Genomic DNA, 20,539 nt, shown 5'->3' with positions numbered 1-20,539 from the left:
CAATCAACACATTTCACTAACATTCATACATACTTATACAGAATAGTCCATACATGCATGCGTAAGCAAAGAGATACATATACCATTTAAAGTAAACAAGATAGCTGGAATACAATATCACATATGGATGAAATGTGCTGGCTCTTGTTATATTAAGAAGTGTAAGTTCCAGTCATACAATACATCCATGTCCAACCACTAGTTCTGATAATAGAACGTTACAGCCACAACTGCCTGCTCCTCCAAAGAGATATACTAGCTCTACGCAGTGGAGAAGCTAAGGCGCGTTACAATACTGTCCAAGCTTTCTATAAGATACTCTTATTGAAGATTAGTTGAAAAAAATCCTCTATAACGAGTTATGAGGTAATATTTATAGCAAAGGGTGGGGTGACCCTTGATATTCCCCTTTGAGACCGTTCATCTATCCTCATGACTCTTCAACTTCTCTATGACCGTTACATTCAACTATCGACACTTGAACTTCCACTTGACAAGACGTTACATTGCAATGCACATGTGCCCATGTGAGACAAAATGGCTTGATTAAGCCATGCAAGACATCAGTGACACTCAGATCGTTGTGGTGAGACAAACTCTTTGACATCCTTTTCATGGTTGAAGGTGGTGAGCTGATGCCAAGCTTGGTCATCCATGATGGTGTCCGTGTGCTCAATGGTGACATCTTGCTGAAGCGAAATCTAGACTTCGTTGCATCTAGGTGCACTGATATGGCTTCTCTGTCCAACTCGTCTAATAGCATGTGCATGGTCATCTTGGGTGCGACTGGACTAGAAACATGTTGATGCATAGTGTCTACGTTGCTCTCCAAGAATATGTTGGTGGTTGTCTGCATCAATTTGTCCAAATATATGTTCATCTCTAGATGGACTTGCTTCTTGTCTTCACTGGACCAGGGGGCAAAGCTAAAAGGAAAGAACCTAAGGACAAGGCTCCGCAAGCTCCTCCATCCCCTAAGGCCCCAAAGCCATCACCTCCGTGCACTTTGTGTAAATTTGTTTGGCATGTTATCTCAAAATCAAGCCCTGGAAGGCTGCAAACCAGGAAGACTTCAAGTAACTGTTTCAAACCAATCTTTTGACTAAGGTTTAGCCTCCTTAGCCTGAGAGGGCTCTCTCAAAAGGCTATTGATTTTGATTTAAAATAAGAGGGCTAACTCTTGTGAAATAACAGTGACAAATATGAAGGTTGGACAAACATTACATAAGTTTCCATTGGGCTTATGGAGTCAATAAAACCTCAGCAAATAGTGATACAGCCTTTACATAGAAGTCAGGGCATGTGGCATTTAAATTTTCAAAACACAACTCTTATAAAACCACAGTTCATGAATGTGTACAGGAAATCAGAGCAGCGTAAGTGAATTCTGAGTGATTACACATCTATGCGACTGTAAAATAAATTAAGGATAAAGTAAAACCACACATCTTGAACATAGAAACACTTTATGAATCCTGAGAAGAAAAGCAGTTCTATTATATTACTGAACTCTGTCTTTCTACATAAGCCAAAACAATACTCTGTTTTATAAAATCTCCAACCCCCATTACATTGTTGTCTTCGCTATATATAGAATTCTTATTCTACCTAATTCGAGATTCCTCCTCCAGCATGAGGGGAATTCGATAACTACTTTTGATGACACCTATCTGCTATGCAACTAACTATTAAATACAATAAAGTGCTAACTGGAGTTTTAAAGAGTTCTAATTTGACTATGACTCTAACTCTATCTTCCATGCATAACGATTTCTCCTTGTTCTTTGACACCTGGTCCCTTTTTGATCTGGCTGAGCTGGGTGTTTAATACTCCATATCGACCTTGAACGCTGAATCCTTTAACTGCTTAGTGGTGTTAGGAGATGTCCCTTGCTTCTCGGTTCCAGTTCTCCTCAAATTGTTCGAATATACAGCAGCATGTCTTCTAGCCTTTAATAACCCAAAAATATAGAACACTACCATGTTCCTGATGTGTTGGAGGCTTCATCGATGGACAAGTGTGCAGGCCAAAGTTCCTTGTATGCAACTCATTTAATACCCTATGAACGGTGATAAAGTGGCTTTATAACAAAAATTTAAACTTGAGTTAAAATATTCCACCTTTTTTAAAGTACACCTGTCTTGATCTGAATGGTGATTGTAGCTCCATCTGATATCTTGCATATCCTTTAGGTGTCTCTCTTTCAAAATTCCCGCTCATAATACCAAACTGCCTGTCTTGCGCAAAAATCATCACCTACAGCAGTTTCGTAGCGCGCTACGAAACTGCTGAATTATTTGAAACAGCTTGCCTTTGATCCGAGATTTTTATCACCCAAACATTTGATTGCCAAAAACTTGTTCAAGTAGATTGAAGAGGTCCTTATCATGCTTGTTGAATTCTTGGATATCACTCTGCTTAATACTCAAGTTCCTGTACTTCATGCTCCTGCCTTTAAAAATTCACTTCACACAGCTGGTGCAGAATGTTCATTCCATGGCATGTGTTTATCATTACTTTCATTCTGGAAACCTTTCTTCTATTATACACCTGTGTGCTTTCATGAATAGCCAGAAAATTTTGTGCATCTTTACTTGCAGACAGGGCCTTATCTTGAACGTTATCATTTGTATTTTTTGTAATGCAAGGGGATTCTGTTGTATCTGACTTTGTCTCTTTGTCATTTACAATGTTAGTTGCCAATTGCCCCTTTTCACAAAGACCCTTTTTTGGAAGATCTGTGTCAGCCTTGACATTGCTTTTTCTCTTGGAATTACTTTTGGTAATTATTAATTCGCCATTCAGAGCATGTGTATCAGATATCCTCTTCCCATCCTTGCCAATATCACAATCCAGGTTTCCCTCATTCAAATTGGCCTACATGTTTACCATATTAATTCTCCTATGATTCTTTCCCCCTTTCAGAACTGGAACAGATTCTCTATGTGGATCAAGACCTTTGTCACTTATGGTTTTAGAGCTAGTGCTCGAGTTTTTGCTTTTTTAAAGCTGTGAAACAGCTCTTGGAAGAGCAGAGGATTCATCTAATGGCTTTTGCAACTTGCTAACTTTTGAAGGAGTGGAAGACTTGACCGATGACTTTTTAGATTTCCCAGCCTTTGATGGAGACATGGGAGGTGGACTATTTTGCTCCTTTAGAGGACAACTTTCAGTTGCTTCTTCAGAAGCCATGGAACTTTGAACAGGCTTCAATTTCTTGACAAGGTCTTTCACATCAACATTTCCAGAACGAATAAATTTCAAGAGACAGTTAATTGTGGAAACATTTAAAGAATTGATATGTTCCTCAGAAAGACCTTGACACTTGAGTAAATCAGCAACAGAAGCAAATCCTGTAGCCTTAGCTGCATGCACAAGCATTCCAATAGGAGCACAACCTTGTTTTTCATGCAAATACTGCAATTGTAGATATTTCTGCACTCTAGACACTTCCACTCCTCGGATTTAACAACCTCTTCAACTTTTTCTCCATACCTGACATGCTTATGAGCGTGCATGGAATTACTATAGATTTGAGTATATTTATGAAGCCTTAAACCCTTGTTAATTTCTCAAACTCATCAGGACTCCACCGGCATACAAGGTTGAGGTGGAATGCAGCCATTTGAACACCTATTAAATGTAGTATGCGAGATGCTTCGGGTAATATTGGCTCTCCTTCTCGGCAAACTACATGATCTGCTTTCACATGCTGTTTCTTACGATGCTTTTGTTCATTGTGACGTAGGCCTTCAAAGGAGCTCAAAACAAGCCGTCTACCCAATCTCTCAAATAGTAATCTGTCAAGCAAGAAGCGGGCCACTGGAAACATAACAACGAAGATGGGCACCATAGCAAGGTCACCAACCTCGGGATAGGCTTCGAATTCCTAGTCAATTTTGCTGTCCATTGAAATCTTTGAAACCTCAAATTCCAGTACACAATATAACATCAAATCTGCCGTTTACCTGCTGCTCTCGAATTCCAAATTGGGTTCGGCGCTATGCATCCAAAAGCCAAACGACAGTGTAGCGTAGATGTAGATGGTAAATTTTCAAGGAAATGAGTCCAAAGGCCGAAGAGGAAGTCTACCCTGAATTGGGCTTCTCGGTGAATGGATGAAGGAATAGTTAATCGAACTGGCATCCCCTGCTTCCACAGAAATGGTTCCATCTCATGCGTGAATTGTTCCAAAGGACCTTCATTCAACTCAACCGTTTCTGTTGCAAGTGATCCAGTCCTTGCAAAATCACGCTCTTCAAAAGTTTCAAAAATTCTTATAACCTCTTCTTTTGGTAGATTGGTAAAGAATAGACCACATTCACCATGTAACATCTCACTATCTTTATGAATATCGTCCTTGACTTCATCAGCAGCTGTGCGACCCAATGTAATCTGCAATACTTTGTTTGATCCTAGAAAGAACCTGCTGCTACCCTTTAATCGGTCCCTGAGATCTTTGAACTTCACATTCCGCCTTTTAAATGAGAGGCATGTGGAGTACAGTCAAATCCCACCGCATTTTAGGCCCTTTCCCAGGCGGTCCAATCCAAGACACCTAACGACCTAAAACACAGTGGATTCTGATAAGTATGACAGCTGGGTGACTTGCTATGGATCAGGACAAATTCCCGATTTCGTAGCGCAGCGAGTACAAAATATGAATTATGCACTACGAAATCACTTAAAGCATGTTGCGCTGCGCAACTGATAAAAAGGATTTATGTGCTTTGTTTTTACCATCAAGCTAATGTGAGTAGTTTTGAAATCAGAATTCTTAAGTGATAACATGGCACACCACCAATAATTGTCTCAAGCGTCCTCATCTCAAACCTTTGATTCATGAAACACTCCCTGAGTCAAATATCCTTGAAATCCATGTTAAATTTCCAAGTCCACCCAAGAAACTCAGAACGTTATGCATGAATCATGCTTGTGCCTTGTGTGATCATCATAGTCACTACCCCCATTATTTCCCTCATCTTGATGAATTTCACGATTGCCTTGAAGTGATTTGCGAATATGAGGTCACTTGTAGTGGAACACCTACTCCTCTACTCATGGATTCTGGTACCCCTAGACAACTAGAACAGGGGGACTTTGGTCCCACGATCGTGATCCCTCCCCCCGAGATGACAGACATTGCAGGCCATATCCTTTACTTGTCCTCATCCTTGAGTCCCTCGCAGGCAAACCTTTATGAGGTTTCTGTGCGCGCTTCTATCGTACCTCCTTCGATAGAATCCCAGGTCTCAAGATCCATAGATCCTCCATCTACCAACTCATCATCTACCATTCAATATGATGTGTATGTGAACCTTCTTTCTCAAGTTGATGCACCAAGTACCACCACTGCATCATGTAGCTAGTTTTCCTCTCATCCACCCATCTTCCGTTCTGATGAGGACATCATGGAAGCTATGTCTACCCCTAATTTCCCTTGGGATGATATGTACGATCACGTATAATTCATGCCACAACAGTCTCATGACCAATATGCTGTGGAATCCAAAGACTTCATCCATGGTGAAGTCGATTGGTTTCGAAATCCAATCCTTGCCCCAAATGCTTTCGAAGAAGGGAATATGGAAAAAATCTCCCCTACTATCAAAATAAACATTTAAGATAAACCAACGTTCAAAGAAACCATTACCTTGGGGGCATAATTCACCTCGGAAGAAATTTAAGCTTTCAAAGAAATCGATGATGTTTTCACCTAGTCTTACTCTGAAATGGCCGGACTTGATCCCGCCATTGTTGAACACCATATCGAAACATGGCCCGATGCCGCTCCTCTCCGTTAGAAGTTGAGACCCATCCACCCTTCTCATCATGAGGCCATCAAAGCCAAGATCGACAAGCTCAAGCAGGCTGATTTCATCTATCCCTTTGAATATACCAGATGGGTATCCAATCTAGTTCCTGCTTTTAAGAAGCAAGGCACCATTCGTGTCTACACGGATTTTCGTGACCAGAACAAAGCTTGTCCCAAAGATAAATTTCCCAAACCCTTTATTGACTAGATCATTTATGAGTGTGTGGGGCACGAGGTTCTATCCTTTATGGATGGATTCTCCAGGTACAACCAAATCAGTATCCATCGTGCTGATCAGTTAAAGACCACATTCATTTGTTTGTGGGGAACCTTTGCATATTGGGTCATGCCATTTGGCTTAAAAAATGTTGGAGCCACATTTCAGCGGGCCATGTCATACTATTTTCATGACTTGGCACATCTTATCCTTGCTTACCTTGACGATCTCACCGCTCGTTCTAGGGCTTGGGCGTAACATATTCATGATTTGTGCACCATTTTTCTCCGATGTCGCAAGTATAACATTCATCTTAATCCATTGAAATGTGTGTTTTGTGTTCCTGTTGACCATCTATTAGGCTTCATTGTGTCGAAAGATGGTATTACTCTTGACCCCTTGAAAGTTCAATCCATTCTTGAGCTACCACCTCCCTGTACGTTGTGCCTGTTACAAAGCCTTCAAGGCAAAGCCAACTTCCTTAGCAGGTTCGTATTTGAATATGCGACCACCGAGCATGGGTTTCTTAGACTCCTTCGCTCAACCATTCCATTTGTTTAGGATGACCATGCTCAATAGTATTTTGATGCCCTGAAGCATGCTCTCACTTCCACACCCTTAATCAGTCCCCCCGACTTCACCAAGGATTTCATCTTGTACATCTCAGCTTTCGCCCATTCGGTCGCTGGGGTCCTTATTCAAGAAGATGATGATCAGAATGAGCATGTTATCTACTATGTCAGTAAGAACCTGGTAGGTCCCCCTGTGAACTAATCTCATGAAGAGAAATTGGCGCTGGCTATCGTGTTCTTCGTCCAAAAGCTTCGTCACTATATCCTTACGCATACCACCAAGGTCGTAACAAATTCCAACCCCATGACCTCCAAGGGTCACTTCGTCGCCTCTCAAAATCGAATTTCTTTATAAAGCGACACTTGTACTTTGAGGGACACATCCTCTTAATACTTTTTGTACCACGTGTCGATTTCGTCATGAGTAACCATCATTTACTCATGTTTTCATGGTCACCACCAGCCCTATTCTGTGTGGCAGCGTCATCGAGTCGCGTCCCATTATATCATGTCACAATATTCCATCCATATTTGCGTATCGTTCATCCTGTGTTGCCCATTTTTGCCTCCAGTCATATTGTCCCCAACCCCTCCGGAGTTGAGTCAATTGCTGCCAGGTCAACCATGCAATTTATGCTCTGACAAGGGAAGTCGTCTGTTTGTCCCTCAGTCCCACATTTTCCGTTGTCCCTGGTGTCATTCCATCAGTCACTTTACTATTTTCCCTCATACCTTAGTTGAGGATCCTCATTGCCTCACCTATCGCGGGTCCCATTATGTTGACATCAGCTCATTTATTCGAGAAGAACGACCTAGAGGGCAGTGTATTTTGGTTCCAACTTCCATTCTTGTTCGGCACCTCGGATCAAGTAGAGGGACTCATTATTTCCCTTTGACTTTGTTGTTTCATGTTCATGATTCATACACTTGATGGTCCAGTGATGCAACAGATTGTACCAGTGATTCCCCGGTGTGTGTGAGATGTTTCAGACCTCATGAGTGGGTGGCCCTTTAGGTAGTCCCCCACATGCCCGTATGAATTCCTATTATGCTATAGCCTCAGATGCAGTTCCGTATATTTAATGGGTTCGATTTCTATCGATTGCAATGTTCATAGCATGCACGTCTCCTTCATATGATCCATTCAGTTTTGCAGAGCCCTTCCCTATTCCGCAGGGCTTCTCCGATTGTTCTAGCCCCCCTCCCACCCATTTTTTTGAGGGAAGGGCCATTATATCTCATGTACTCAGATATTATTGTATTCAATCCTGGCTCATGTTTTTCCAGGTGCATTATGTATATGGGATAGATTGTATTATTTTCTGGCTCTGTTATGCTAGCACATCATGTACCATTCAACATGTACTTCATTGCTCAGTTTTCTGTTTCTGGGTGCACCATTATTTTTGTACTAAGTTATCTCGGTGGGTATGGGTATGCCTCCCCGCCTCATTGAGGTCCAGTACCACAACATAAAAGGAAACTTGCATTGGTCTCGCCCCCTCTGTCCCTATCCTCTTTCGCTTCAACTTTAATGGTCTCTCTCTCTCTGACTCCACTATGTCGTCTAGTGATTGTGTCTTTACAACGTACTTCGGTCATATGTTTTGCTCCTAACACTCGTACGTTGGGAGGGAAATCTGTTATCACCAAAAAATTGATCATCTAGCCTAATTTACTAGATGGATCGAAGTACACCATGTAAAGCCAATTTTACCATAGTAAAATTGCTTTCACTGTGATAAATAACTTAATAGACCACCTTTGTTAAGTAATTTATAGTTAAACCCATGAAGAATAATTAAATAAATCACTATTTATTTGATTTTCTTCTAGGAATAATTAATCAAACAATTGTTCAATTATTATTCATTGTCATATTTGACCCAATTATAAAAAATCAACAAATAAGTTATTAATTATCTTATTTTTCTCTTGGAATAATTAATTAATCATTAATTAATTATTATTCCTGGTCAAATTTGACTAAATCCCTTGGGAATAATTAAATAAATCATTATTTTATTATTATTCCTTAACCAAATTCTTGAGATGATAAATAAATAATTTATTTATTTATTATTTCTAAATAAAAGTTTAAATACTTTTTCCCTCCTAACCAAATATAATAAAATATTCCAAGTGGTTATTCCAAAAATGGGGTTAATAATATTTTATTATTGCTCATTATTCGAGGATAACTCAATATTTTGTTATAAATAGAAGGGTTTTCCATTCATTATTCACTTTTGATTATTTTCATTGTTGCACTCACTACTGTAACTTTGATTATTTTCATTGTCCACCACCATTTTTCTTCCATTTGAGTTCCCATTGAGCTCAAACATTTCATTTTCTGGGTTTACACATTATAGAGGGGAGAGGCTCTACATAAGCCAAAGACGTTTGAGGATAGCCAATAACCCATCCCATACAGGGGGACTAGTAACATTTATTTGTTCCCTTCACAGGTGTTATAATAAAAACTATTCTTTGTATAACTGGTTTCCATTGGATGATTGGAGTTATTACTGTTTGTTTTAGCTGTTTAACTACAATTATGGCATAGATCAGGGCTTTGGCAAGTTTTGCTTCTATCAATTGCTACAGATCTACAATGTTTAGCAGCCATTTATATTGTTGAGACTATTTGTCATCCACAATCTTAAGTGTTTCCTTTTCGTACATATTTGACAAGAAAACACTACAACAACGAGGATCTAGAAGAAGATATCTACATGAAGAAACCAAAAGGCTTTGTAGTGAAGGGTAAGAAAGAACTAGTATGTAGGTTAAAAATGTCTCTATATAGGTTAAATCAGTCACCAATGATGTGTTATCAAAAATTTGATACATATATAGGGGGACTTGGCTTCACAAGGAGCAAAGTGGATCACTATGTTTTAAATTAATTGGTGACCGTGTTATTTATTTGGTGTTGTATGTGGATGTCAATATGTTGTTAATTGGAAATGACAAAGAAATTATCCAAGATTTGAAGACCCAATTGTCCTCTAAATTCGACATGAAGGGTATTGGTGTTGCAAACTATATTTTAGGCATGGAAATTAAATGATATTGGGTGAAGACGAAGCTTTGGTTAAACAAGATGAAATATGTTGATACAATATTGCATAGGTTTAATATGCTAATAAACCAATGAAGGTTCCTATTCTTGTAGATGTAAATTTATCTAGTGAACAATGTCCTAAAACCCAAGAAGAGGAAGAGCACATGTCCCATGTTCCATATGTGAGTGAAGTTGGTAGCTTGATGTATGCAATGGTTTGTACCATACCAGAAATTGCACATGCAGTGGGAGTATTGAGCAGGTTTATGTCAAAACCAAGGAAGGAGCATTGAACAACAATGAAGCAGGTTTTCAGGTATTTGTGTGGCAGTAGTGGAAAATAGTGAAGCAGGTAGTCAGATGGATGAGCAAGAGACAATGTGTGGTGGCACTTTTAATTACAAAGGCTGAATCCATGACATCCACTCATGCAAGCAAGGAATTTGTTTGGCTGCAGAGATTGTGTTCAAGTATGTGGTTGGTACAACATGCTATTAAGATAGATTGTGACAATGAAAGTTCAATTTTCTTGGCAATGAACCTTGCTTATCATTCAAAGACAAAGCACATTGATGCTCAGTAGCACTTTGTGAGGGATATGGTTGAAGACAAAAAGGTGTTGCTGGTAAAGGCAGGAACTTTGAAGAACGTTGCAGATGCATTGTTGAAGTCTATGAGCATTGAGAAGTTTTCTTGGTGTAGAAAAACAATGGGCGTTGCAGGCTTGAAACAATGACTATGCACTCCTGCGCTCCCTATGTGGAAAGAAAACAACAAGTGTGAGAATGTTGGGTGTGTTATATTCTTTCCATGACTAGTATCACTCATTGTTACATTGTGCCAAGCGTAGTGGGGGGGTCATTGGGGGGCCTCATATTTTTAGTAAATGCCTTTAGAGTAACTCATTTTTTACAATTGACATGTCGTAGAGGAACAATAAAGTTACATTACCTGTCTGTTTTTTTAAATATTATTTAATATTTAACTATTTTCTTTCTATAACCAACCATGACATCATTAAAAACTCATATGTATTTCCACCATCAATTTAATGGACTACTTTTTGGTTAATGAGTGTGATATTCACTACAATGTTTGAGAAGTGTAATTTTATTGTGCTTGTTTCATCAAACATATATTTGAAATATTTCCATGCTTGATTTCAATCATTCTAAATGTGTTAGTATTTCCCTCCTTTTGAAACCATCCATAGCATGCACAAGAACCCACTGATATTTCTATCCTAAATTCCTTGTAATTGATTGTGAGGCCTTTGTGCTCTAACTAAATTTGTAGAGTGTTTTCTTTTTTAGAGGTATTATGTGAGTTCTTGTTGTACTTGATCTAAGCAATTTGAATTGCGTCAGTATTTTGTTGTGGATTTTTATGACATTGTTTGTTGGAGGTTGATATCTGCATTTAATCCTTATTTATTTACATTAGATTCATGTGTTCACTATTGGTTGTGATATTAAAGGGCTTCAAACATGATGCAAATTTGCAGAGCAACTACTTCTCTTTTTCAGATGTATGAAATGAATTCTCTCTATGTGTTTGATTTCTTAAGCTTAAATGGGTCATTTGAATTTGGATTTCATTATTCTTGTTGTTATAATACCACAATATTCCTATGTGTTAGTGCTGCTTTGAGTTAGAAGAGTCTCCAAGTATGAAAACACTAGTATCTTTGGAGTTCTTGGCAATAAATATATTTGTGTAGTTGAAGACTAGCAATGAATTGGAGTAGTTTATAAGGATTATGATGTTATATGTTAGTGGGCACTTTGAGTTAGAAGAAATGTTGTGGAAGGTATCTAAGGGGTAGTCATGAGAAGATTTCTATGCGTGGTTAAAAAACATACATAGGTTAGCACAATGTAGAGAGCTTTGGAAGCTAATGGTTCATCAATACTTCAAGTTGGAAGCACTTCGAAGTATTGGAACATTGGTATGTGCGTTTGAAGAGCATACACAGACTAACATAGTCTGAAGAGAGTTGGAAGCTAAATGTGAATGAGTGCTTTAAGTTAGAAGAGATTCCAAGTATGAAAAAATAATATATGGAGGACTTGTTGGTAGTTGGATGTGTGAAGCATAAAGAGAATATGGGGTTGACATAGTTAACAAAGCTTAGACACCTCGATGTTACTGGGTGTTATGAGCAAATTTAGTGTTTCTTCAATCAACTAACCCCTAGACCTAGTAGCAAGTCTAGAATAGCAGTTAAAGTAATTCCATTGCTTTTTCTATAGCTAACAGATAAAAGAAAGAGGAGAAAAAGAACCAACTTGTATCTCTCGATCAATCCCTCTTCCCTTTGACTACTTTTGCCACTCCCTTCCGTACTTAACTCGCTTGAAAGGTACTTGCACACAAGCCGAGACAGAAAACCATCAAAGCATACATATCGATATGTTAACTAAACATATTATAGAATCGAAAGTACAATATACATCACATAACACATGAATGGGAAAAAGCATAGAACTCTTTATTCATAGAAGGAAAGATTACAACCCATGTAGATGCATGTCCGATTCAGTGTCATCCTTCCAGCTTCAAACCCTTCTCTCCTCATGAAACAACAATTTGACATGATAACATTACTCTCTCTACTAATCTCTTTCCAACAGCATTTCCTTAGCTCAAGAAGTTTCAACCTCGACCAACCTTTGAATGCTTGGTCCTTTTATAGTTGAATGGAGGAGGTTAAGCCATTAATGGCCCTCATGAATGCTTTGCCATAATTGGGAAGTGGTTCCATGGAGGAAGGGATAATGGATCAAGGTTCATTCATCTCCTTCCTCATCCAAAAGCGAGCTCTATCCTTCTAGAAACCTCCAGAAGCATCCATTGGATGAGGAATCCAATGGATTCATTTCAAAAATTCGATGGATCTCGCTCATCGTAGGCAGAACAAAGGCTAGGTGCGATGCATAGCACCTAGACAGTGCAGTTCTTGCAATGCATTACAGCCTGATAAAGAGTCATCTGCGCTGATCTCTCTAGGGGCATTTTTTGGATGAATGGTAACATGAAACTATTGGGAGGCAAGCATGATGTAGGTTAACTTCATTAGGGAATGAAAACAACTGAATTAGGGGTTGATGGACCCTAATAATACGGATCTGGAAGTCAGGGTTGATGTGCCCAAATTTTCCTGTAATAGTGGGTGCTTTGGGTTAGAAGAAATGATAAGTATGGACAGAATGATCTCCTTAAAGTTGTTCTAGGTAAAAGGATGTTCATAGTGGAAAAGAGTATTGGAGTTGGTATAGTTTATAAAGCTTTACAGGCTACTTGTTTGTGGGTTCTTTGAGTTAGAGGAGTTGCACGTATGTAAACTAGATATGTTTGGAGGAGGGAAAATGGGCATGTCAACATTTTCTTCATTGGCCTAATCTCCACAAAGTGTTGCTAGCAATTCCCTTCCATTTTAAAGTATATATTCCAACAACCTAGGTATTCCTTACTGAAAGATTAATTTAGATTGAATTTTTTAGCTCATAGAATAAAATACAATTGTTGGAAATTTAATTGGAAATAAAAAATCAGTGGAAGCTATAGGAAACCAATCTCCAAAATACACATAGAAATTGATGCCCTTCAAAAATCAACTTTTCATTAAAATTGCTTCAAGCTTACAAGGGTTCCTAAATTGGGAAAATAGCCCATTGGTAAAACAAGAAATATTTTGGTGCATCATATAGCTTGTATGACCCTATCAAAACTTGTTATAAAAGCCCTCCTCCTGCAACTGAAGTTTATCCCATAAATTTGTATGACCATTCTTTCTGCAAAATGGAGTTGCAGAAAGAATGACTAAGACATTGATGGAAAATGCAAGAAGTGTGCTCAATGGTGCCGGGTTAGGACAAGAATTCTGGGTAGAGGTAGTGTATACTACATGTTACATGTTTAACATATCACCTTCATCATCATTGGAGGATAAGAATCCACATGAGGTATGTACTGGTAAGAAACCCTCTCTCTCACATCTCAATGTATTTGGTTGTGATGAATATGTACATGTTCCAAAGGAGAAAAGAACCAAGTTGCATAGTAAATTTGAAAGTGTTGATGGTGCTGGACCCGCCAACATGTCAGGGGATCTCCCCGGTAAGAAGTCCTAATTAGACCTTAGACGTTTGGTATAGGAGTCCCAACAGCGGGTCGTACGGTAATGCCTTGAACATGATTTTGTACAGAGGAAAGTAAGATGTCCCCTATTGGTAGCAAGGGTGTGATAGCTGCAGCGATACAAGGAAGGTGCACAAACGGTTCTAACACACACAGAGTTGGGTGAGTGCGCTCCTTGGAAACTTGTAGTAGCACATGACTTGGAAGGGAATATAGGAGTGAAGATGCATCACAAACTGGAAAGCAAGTTAGCTAACAATCCAAAGTGATGGTTAAACCAATCAACACATTTCAGTAAGATTCATACATACTTATAAAGAATAGTCCATACATGCATGCGTAAGAAAACAGATACATATACCATTTAGAGTAAACAAGATAGCTACAATGCAATATGACATATGCATGAAACATGCTGGCTCTTGTTATATTAAGAAGTGTAAGTTCCAGTTATACAATACATCCATGTCCAACAACTAGTTCCGATAGCGGAATGTTACAGCCACAACTGCCTGCTCCTCCAAAGAGATATACTAGCTCTGCACAGTGGAGAAGCCAAGGTGCGTTACAATACTATCCAAGCTTTCTCTAAGATACTCCTATCGAAGCTTGGATGACCAAAACCCTCTACAATGAGTTATGAGATACTATTTATAGCAAAGGGTGGGGTGACCCTTGACATTCCCCTTTGAGACCGTTCATCTATCCTCATGACTCTTCAACTACTCTATGAATGTTACATTCAACTATTGACACTTGAACTTCCACTTGAAAAGATGTTACATTGCAATGCACATGTGCCCATGTGAGACAAAATGGCTTGAGCAAGCCATGTAAGACATCACTGACACTCAGACCGTTGTGCTGAGACAAACTCTTTGACATCCTTGGGATGGTCGAAGGTGGTGAGATGATGCCAATCTTGGTCGTCCATGATGGTGTCCATGCGCTCAGTTGTGATATCTTGCTGAAGAAAACTCTTGCCTTCGTTGCATCCAGGTGCATTGTTATGGATTCTCCATCCAATGCGTCTGATAGCATGTGCATGGTTGTCTTGGGTGCGACCAAACCGACCACATGTTGATGCACAGTGTCTATGCTACTCTCCAAGCTTGTGCTGGTGGCCGTGCACATCAATTTGTCAAAATACATGTTTGGCTCCAGATGGACTTTCTTCTTGTCTTAGCCTCGGTGAGTGTGCCAAATGGGTGGGATCACATACGTGTGCACAATGACATGCATGCTGCTAAATTCCCTTGCATGCGATCAACAACACTTCTCACCTTGTCTACTTCGTGCCAGATGCTGGGATGGATCTATAACTTTTACAGGTGCAATTTCATCCGTCTGTGCAGGTTTATGCCCTCTATTGTACATGTTCTTGCTACAACTCATTCTCTCATTTATGCAACTCCCGTTCTTCCTTGAGTTGCTTCTTTAGCACATGCAGCCCCTTCTCTGTTCCGTTCTCTGCCTTCATGCGATCTTCATGTCGCGCCGTCACCTCATATTCTTAGTCTCCAAAGTTTCTTTCATCACAAGTGGATATGCTTGAGCTTGCAATTTTGTTCCATCTCTGTGTTGTCAACAACCTTCCTCTTGTATTTGTCGTGTGCGGGTGTGCCGCCTTCTGCTGCTACTGATGGTGCTTCTTGCTATGATGTTGTTGCCATTGATCTTGATATCCTTTTCCATGAACAAATTGATGTCTTCGTGGATAAGAAAGTTCATAGAAACTTGGCTGACTGCATCACCAGTTGCGCTCTTAATAATGTCTTTGACTCTGCTCTCTTGAAAGCCATTATACTTGTGCTACTAAGAGACAGAAGAACACCTATGATGCCCGGAGACATAGCAACGCTCATGCCAAGCAATCTATTAGTCGAAAACCAAAACACTTGAGGACTGATTTGCAACATACCTGTGTGGTTGATCGTGAAGGTTGCGCAATTTCCACTGGGAGGTCGGGAGACTGACTGCCAAAACTGTGCAATGCAATGTCCAGCCTAGCTTGCTGAGGACTGAAACTGCACAATGCGCAATTTCAGTCAGTAGTGACATGCAACCAACAAACTGCATTGTACAGTTTCTGGGCTAGCAAGACACTTCCTCCAAGAATTGCGCAATGAAATCCTGGAGGTCAGTGCTGGGCCAAAATTTTGCAATTTATGGAGGGAAGGAAGACCCTTCACAAGGTCAGGGCCAAGGCAACCCAAACCAACTGACAGAAGACTGAAAACATGAGAAGTCTGGATGCATGGTGAGATGAGTTCAAACAAGAGTGAATGACCATTCATGAAAACAACAAGTGCAGGATTCAGAAAATGGGAAAGCATAAATGTGTGTGAAGTAAGTTGCTGCAACGACGACTGTTCGTGCAAAACAATGTCATGCATGTGATCGCACTGATATGTGATAGAAAAATGAAATGGTGTTTCTACAAGCTAACATGCATCGAAACAATAGCAAGCACTCACTAAAATAAAGAAGACAACACTCACACAAAGCGAAACACAAAAAGTGACAGAAACGCAATGCAAGACATGAAAGGCAGGCTTACCCAAAGACAGCTGAGTTGAATGTGCCAACAAATCCTAGATGAAATGTGGGATGTCAGAGCTACAAGGTCGATGTGAGGAATGAGCTCTGCAACATCTGGTTGATGAGTTTTGATAAAATCGAGGTTGTGACGCGCATGCCACAAATCTAGGAAAAATGACACTTGGTGGGAGGTTTCTGAAATGATCCTTGCATGTAACCTCCCTCTGCTAAAAATATATCCTTGAATCAAGGGATGCCTTTGCATGCTACCTTGGGAGAAGCAATCCATGCAAGCAAATTAGTTTTGCTCGGTCCCTGAGGGAACTGGTCAACCCAACTGCACTTGCAACAATATGCTCAGCTAAGGGGAAAAATGTGCATTTCTGGAAGGGAGCTATTGTGATTGCCCAAAGGAATTGCACAATTTATGGGTAGAGTAGCTGACTTCTGCCCAAATTGTGTAATTTATGGGCTGAGCAGCCCTATTGGGAGGAATTGCACAATTTTCTTAGGGAACAGTGACAGGCAAATTTGCGCAATTCTGGAGGCCAGCAGGCTGCCAGACAGAATTGCTCAATTTCTGGAGGGAAGGATGGTTTCCCTCTAGAATTGTGCAATTTCTTGAGGGAGCTTCTCTGCCTGTATCTGAACCAAGTATGGAGAAACATCCTGTGAGGGGGATGCAACAAGCTTTGATGGATATGTTTTCATTCTGTAATAAAATCACTGAAGCTTCCGTACTTGACGAGGCAAGACATGCTACTATGAAAGGTTGGTATAGAGGCTCCAAAATGGAGATAAGGAAAAATTTTGGAGGGTGGTTATAGCCGCTACAACACTTGGCAACACACTGGTAGAATTCCAGCTCTCTGAATGGACCTTTTTAGTGAAAAGCAAGTCTAACAACTCCGGAAGTATTGTTCAGTTCTTAGTTCGTCTTGGTTTCCACACTTTCTTGATTGTAAGATGTAGCATCTACCAAGAACTTGGTTTATTGACACACATTCCAAGCCAAGTCAACACAGTTGTTTCGATTGGGGTTGAGGGGTATATTGGTTCACTAGAAGTATAGTCATCAGAGTCTTAGTTTCATCTCTGGTGTTGCTCCACTGCCAAAAGGCCTAGACAGTACCCTGACGGAGTCACACAGGAACACAAAGATTACTCCGCTGCTGGCGAGCCTAGTCAGTACCCCGACGGAATTACTTGCATCGCCTATCTGTGCAGGAATAGTTTCTCGTCTTTCTCCTTATTCATTTTTCATTTTTTGAAATTTTCACTTTTCATTTTTTCATTTTCATAACTCTGCATAACACTTATTCATTTTAGAGGCGGAAGAGGGATCTCGATTTATTAAGAGCAGAAGAGGTTGTTCCTTCAGAGAAGTAGTTTATTATATACCTCTGACATGCTTGTTAAGGTTTTCCCCCTCACCTTACTCTACTTGACTGAGCTGACAAGGGTTAACCCAAAAACAATCGACTAGAGTAGGTGACACTAGTTAGCATGCAAGCGTTGTGTTTTCACCAAGGTTCACTTCAAACAATACATATTTTCCATCGACATATCATGGACTAAAAGTAACAAGTTCTTCATACAGAGGCAGGATGACAGATAACCAAGTAGTGATAGCTGCACAAGGCCTCTTGTACTTTACCAAGCATGTTTCAAGGGTCATGCATGCTTTCATGCGAAACTAACTTACGAAAAAAACAAGAAAACAAACAACAAAGCAAAGCAGAAGCAGAAGAAAATGTGAAAGCAAAGTGAGTAAGCAAGCAAGCAAGCAAACAAACAAATGTGCAAAGGAAGAAAGCAAATAGGCATGCAAGCAAACAAACTGAAAGCAAACACTACTCCTACTCCTAAACTAATGGTGCATGGGCTTGATCACGTGAAGTGATATTTCAAATGCAGCCATCGATGCATTGGTTGACCCATGTTGGTGAAGGCATGGTTCGCAAACAACATAGTTGTGTGAACCAGTAGATGTGACAAATATAACAATGAAAACAGATACACTCCGAGCTTACAAGCGTCCACAGAAAAATATTGAGTGAAAGCGCATGACATGCACTATGTGGACTTGCCATGGTGTTGTGCTACACTGCATGCAGATGTTGAGTGTATGCATTCCCTTGACTATGAAATGCAAGAAAACGTGAGAAAGGTAGACCACTTACGTTGCGCAAGTGTGCTTTCTATGTAAGATTCCTCCAATGCATGAGCGATGGGATCGTGTAGTTCGAGTGGAGGAAGTGAAATCTAAGTGTTGGATTGTTCTTCAGTGCATATAGATGAGTGATGAGGAGCCTCAGGTGTTTGAACAATTTCCTGATCGGAAGTGAGACCAACCTCAAGACAGTGAGGGCCTGACATAACCATCAGCTTGGGTTGAAGTGCCTCGACAGTCTGGGGGTTTCGACTTCGTTGATAGATAGATCATCGTAGACTAGTGGCTTAGACAGATTAACAATGAGTGAATCAACATCATGATCAGATGATGAGGTAAAGAGATCACGAAAATCAAGATAAAAAAACTCAGGATGTTGTTCGACATCCTCATGATTTGATGAATCACATAGAGGGTAGATGAGAAGAAAGGATGTTCACCCTCTGTGTTTTCGGAAAAAGCAGATGAAAGATCAAGTGGATTTTCAATGAATGATTGGTCCTCTTCATTGTCAGGTGATGGACTAATATCCAGTGTGTCCTGTGAATGATCAACAATGGGTGCATCTGTGGATGGAGATGCACATGAAAAATTAGGGATGGCAGGATCATCAAGGATGTCAGGAAAAAACGGAGGAGGTACGGATAGACAGGGATGGTCCCCTACTGTCGGTGGATGTTCAAGCTCCCCGTCATGCTCTTCATGAATGCCAGTGCATGTTGGTTGTGCAACACCAACTTCGTCGATAAATCGATCCTTGTATAAAACAGGTGTAGAGTCTAGAATGGAAGAACATAAGACAGTGTCATCTGAAGGATGATCAGAATACAAAGAAAGAGGTTGAGGTACAAAATAGATGTGACGAGGTATGGGAATCACAACCAAATCTGCACGAAAATCAGAAGGAGTGATGTTGGGAGGATGTGATGGTTCAACAAAGTGTGTTCATGCTCTCCCACATCACTCTTCGATGGTGGAGCTATTTGATGAGGGGACATCGGGCAGTCACTTGTGACAACGACCGTGTCCAACAACAATTGTGTAGCTCCTTCACCGAAGTATGCTGATTCGGGTTTGAGATTTAACTTCTTCTTGGGATGGAACGATTTGTTAAGACAGTACTCGAATCTATCCCAAAGATAGGGAGATTTCATTTGGCTCTTCGATGCTTGAAACTGCAAATCATAGAAGCACTGCCAAAAATCCATAGGTAGTTCATGCGGAGCCTTCCATTGTTGTAACAATGTTTGGTCAAGATGTTCTGGATAAAAATGATAGAAAGTATCTTCAATGAGATCACAGAAGTGCTGAAGTGAGTGCACGCTGTTAGCTGATAGGCTCCACAACCACCGATGTGGAGATTCGCAAAGTGTGTATGCAATCAACATACTGGCCTGTTCATCAGAACATCCATCATCCTTGTGAAAGGAAAGGAAGTCATGTAATAACTCAGGCCACACCACTTCGCCTTCACCATCATACATGTATGTGGACAAGAGATCAAAGAACTCCTTGTGATGGTGACAGATTTGGCATGCGAAAAACATTGTGGAGGGAGTAGAGTGTAAGACTCCATGATAGATATGCAAAGGTTCAAAACAGGATGAGAGGACATAGCTTGTCATCTACCCCTCCTTCTAACAACAGAAATGTTGATGGTGCTAGACCTGCCAACATGTCAAGGGATCTCCCCAGTAAGAAGTCCCAATTATACCTTAGATCGTTTCGTGTAGGAGCCCCAGAAGTGGGTCATATGGTAATTCCTTGACCGCGATTTCACACAAAGGCAAGTAAGATGTCCCTGTTGGTAGCAAGGTTGTGATAGCTACGACGAGGCAAGGAAGGTGTATGAATGGTTCTAACACACAGATAGTTGGGTGAGTGCGCCCCTTGGAAACCTGTGGTAGCACGCGGCTTGGAAGGGAGAACACGAGCAGAGATGCATCACAAACTGGAAAGCAATTTCGCTAACAATCCAAAGTGATTTTTAAACCAATCAACACATTTAAG

General features: G+C 40.2%; 1 protein-coding gene across 1 annotated transcript in view; it reads right to left on the bottom strand.

Annotated features, from left to right (window-relative positions):
- Positions 1 to 3,004: 3,004 nt before the first annotated feature.
- Positions 3,005 to 20,539, bottom strand: part of LOC149219915 (uncharacterized) — a 39,571-nt gene continuing 22,036 nt past the window's right edge. The window contains exons 2-4 of the mRNA XM_089386956.1: positions 4,132 to 4,478; positions 3,561 to 3,727; positions 3,005 to 3,418 (exon numbers count right to left, since the gene is read on the bottom strand). Of these exons, the coding sequence (XP_089243082.1) occupies positions 3,005 to 3,418; positions 3,561 to 3,727; positions 4,132 to 4,478 (928 nt within the window). The remainder of the gene's footprint in view (positions 3,419 to 3,560; positions 3,728 to 4,131; positions 4,479 to 20,539) is intronic.

The sequence above is a fragment of the Pinus tabuliformis genome, chromosome Q (assembly GCF_031772625.1).
Source record: "Pinus tabuliformis cultivar Carrire ecotype Pingquan chromosome Q, CPIR1, whole genome shotgun sequence".
NCBI classification, from domain to species: Eukaryota; Viridiplantae; Streptophyta; class Pinopsida; order Pinales; family Pinaceae; genus Pinus; species Pinus tabuliformis.
Note: the sequence above shows the minus strand (reverse complement) of the source record. Positions and strands in the feature narration are given on the sequence as shown.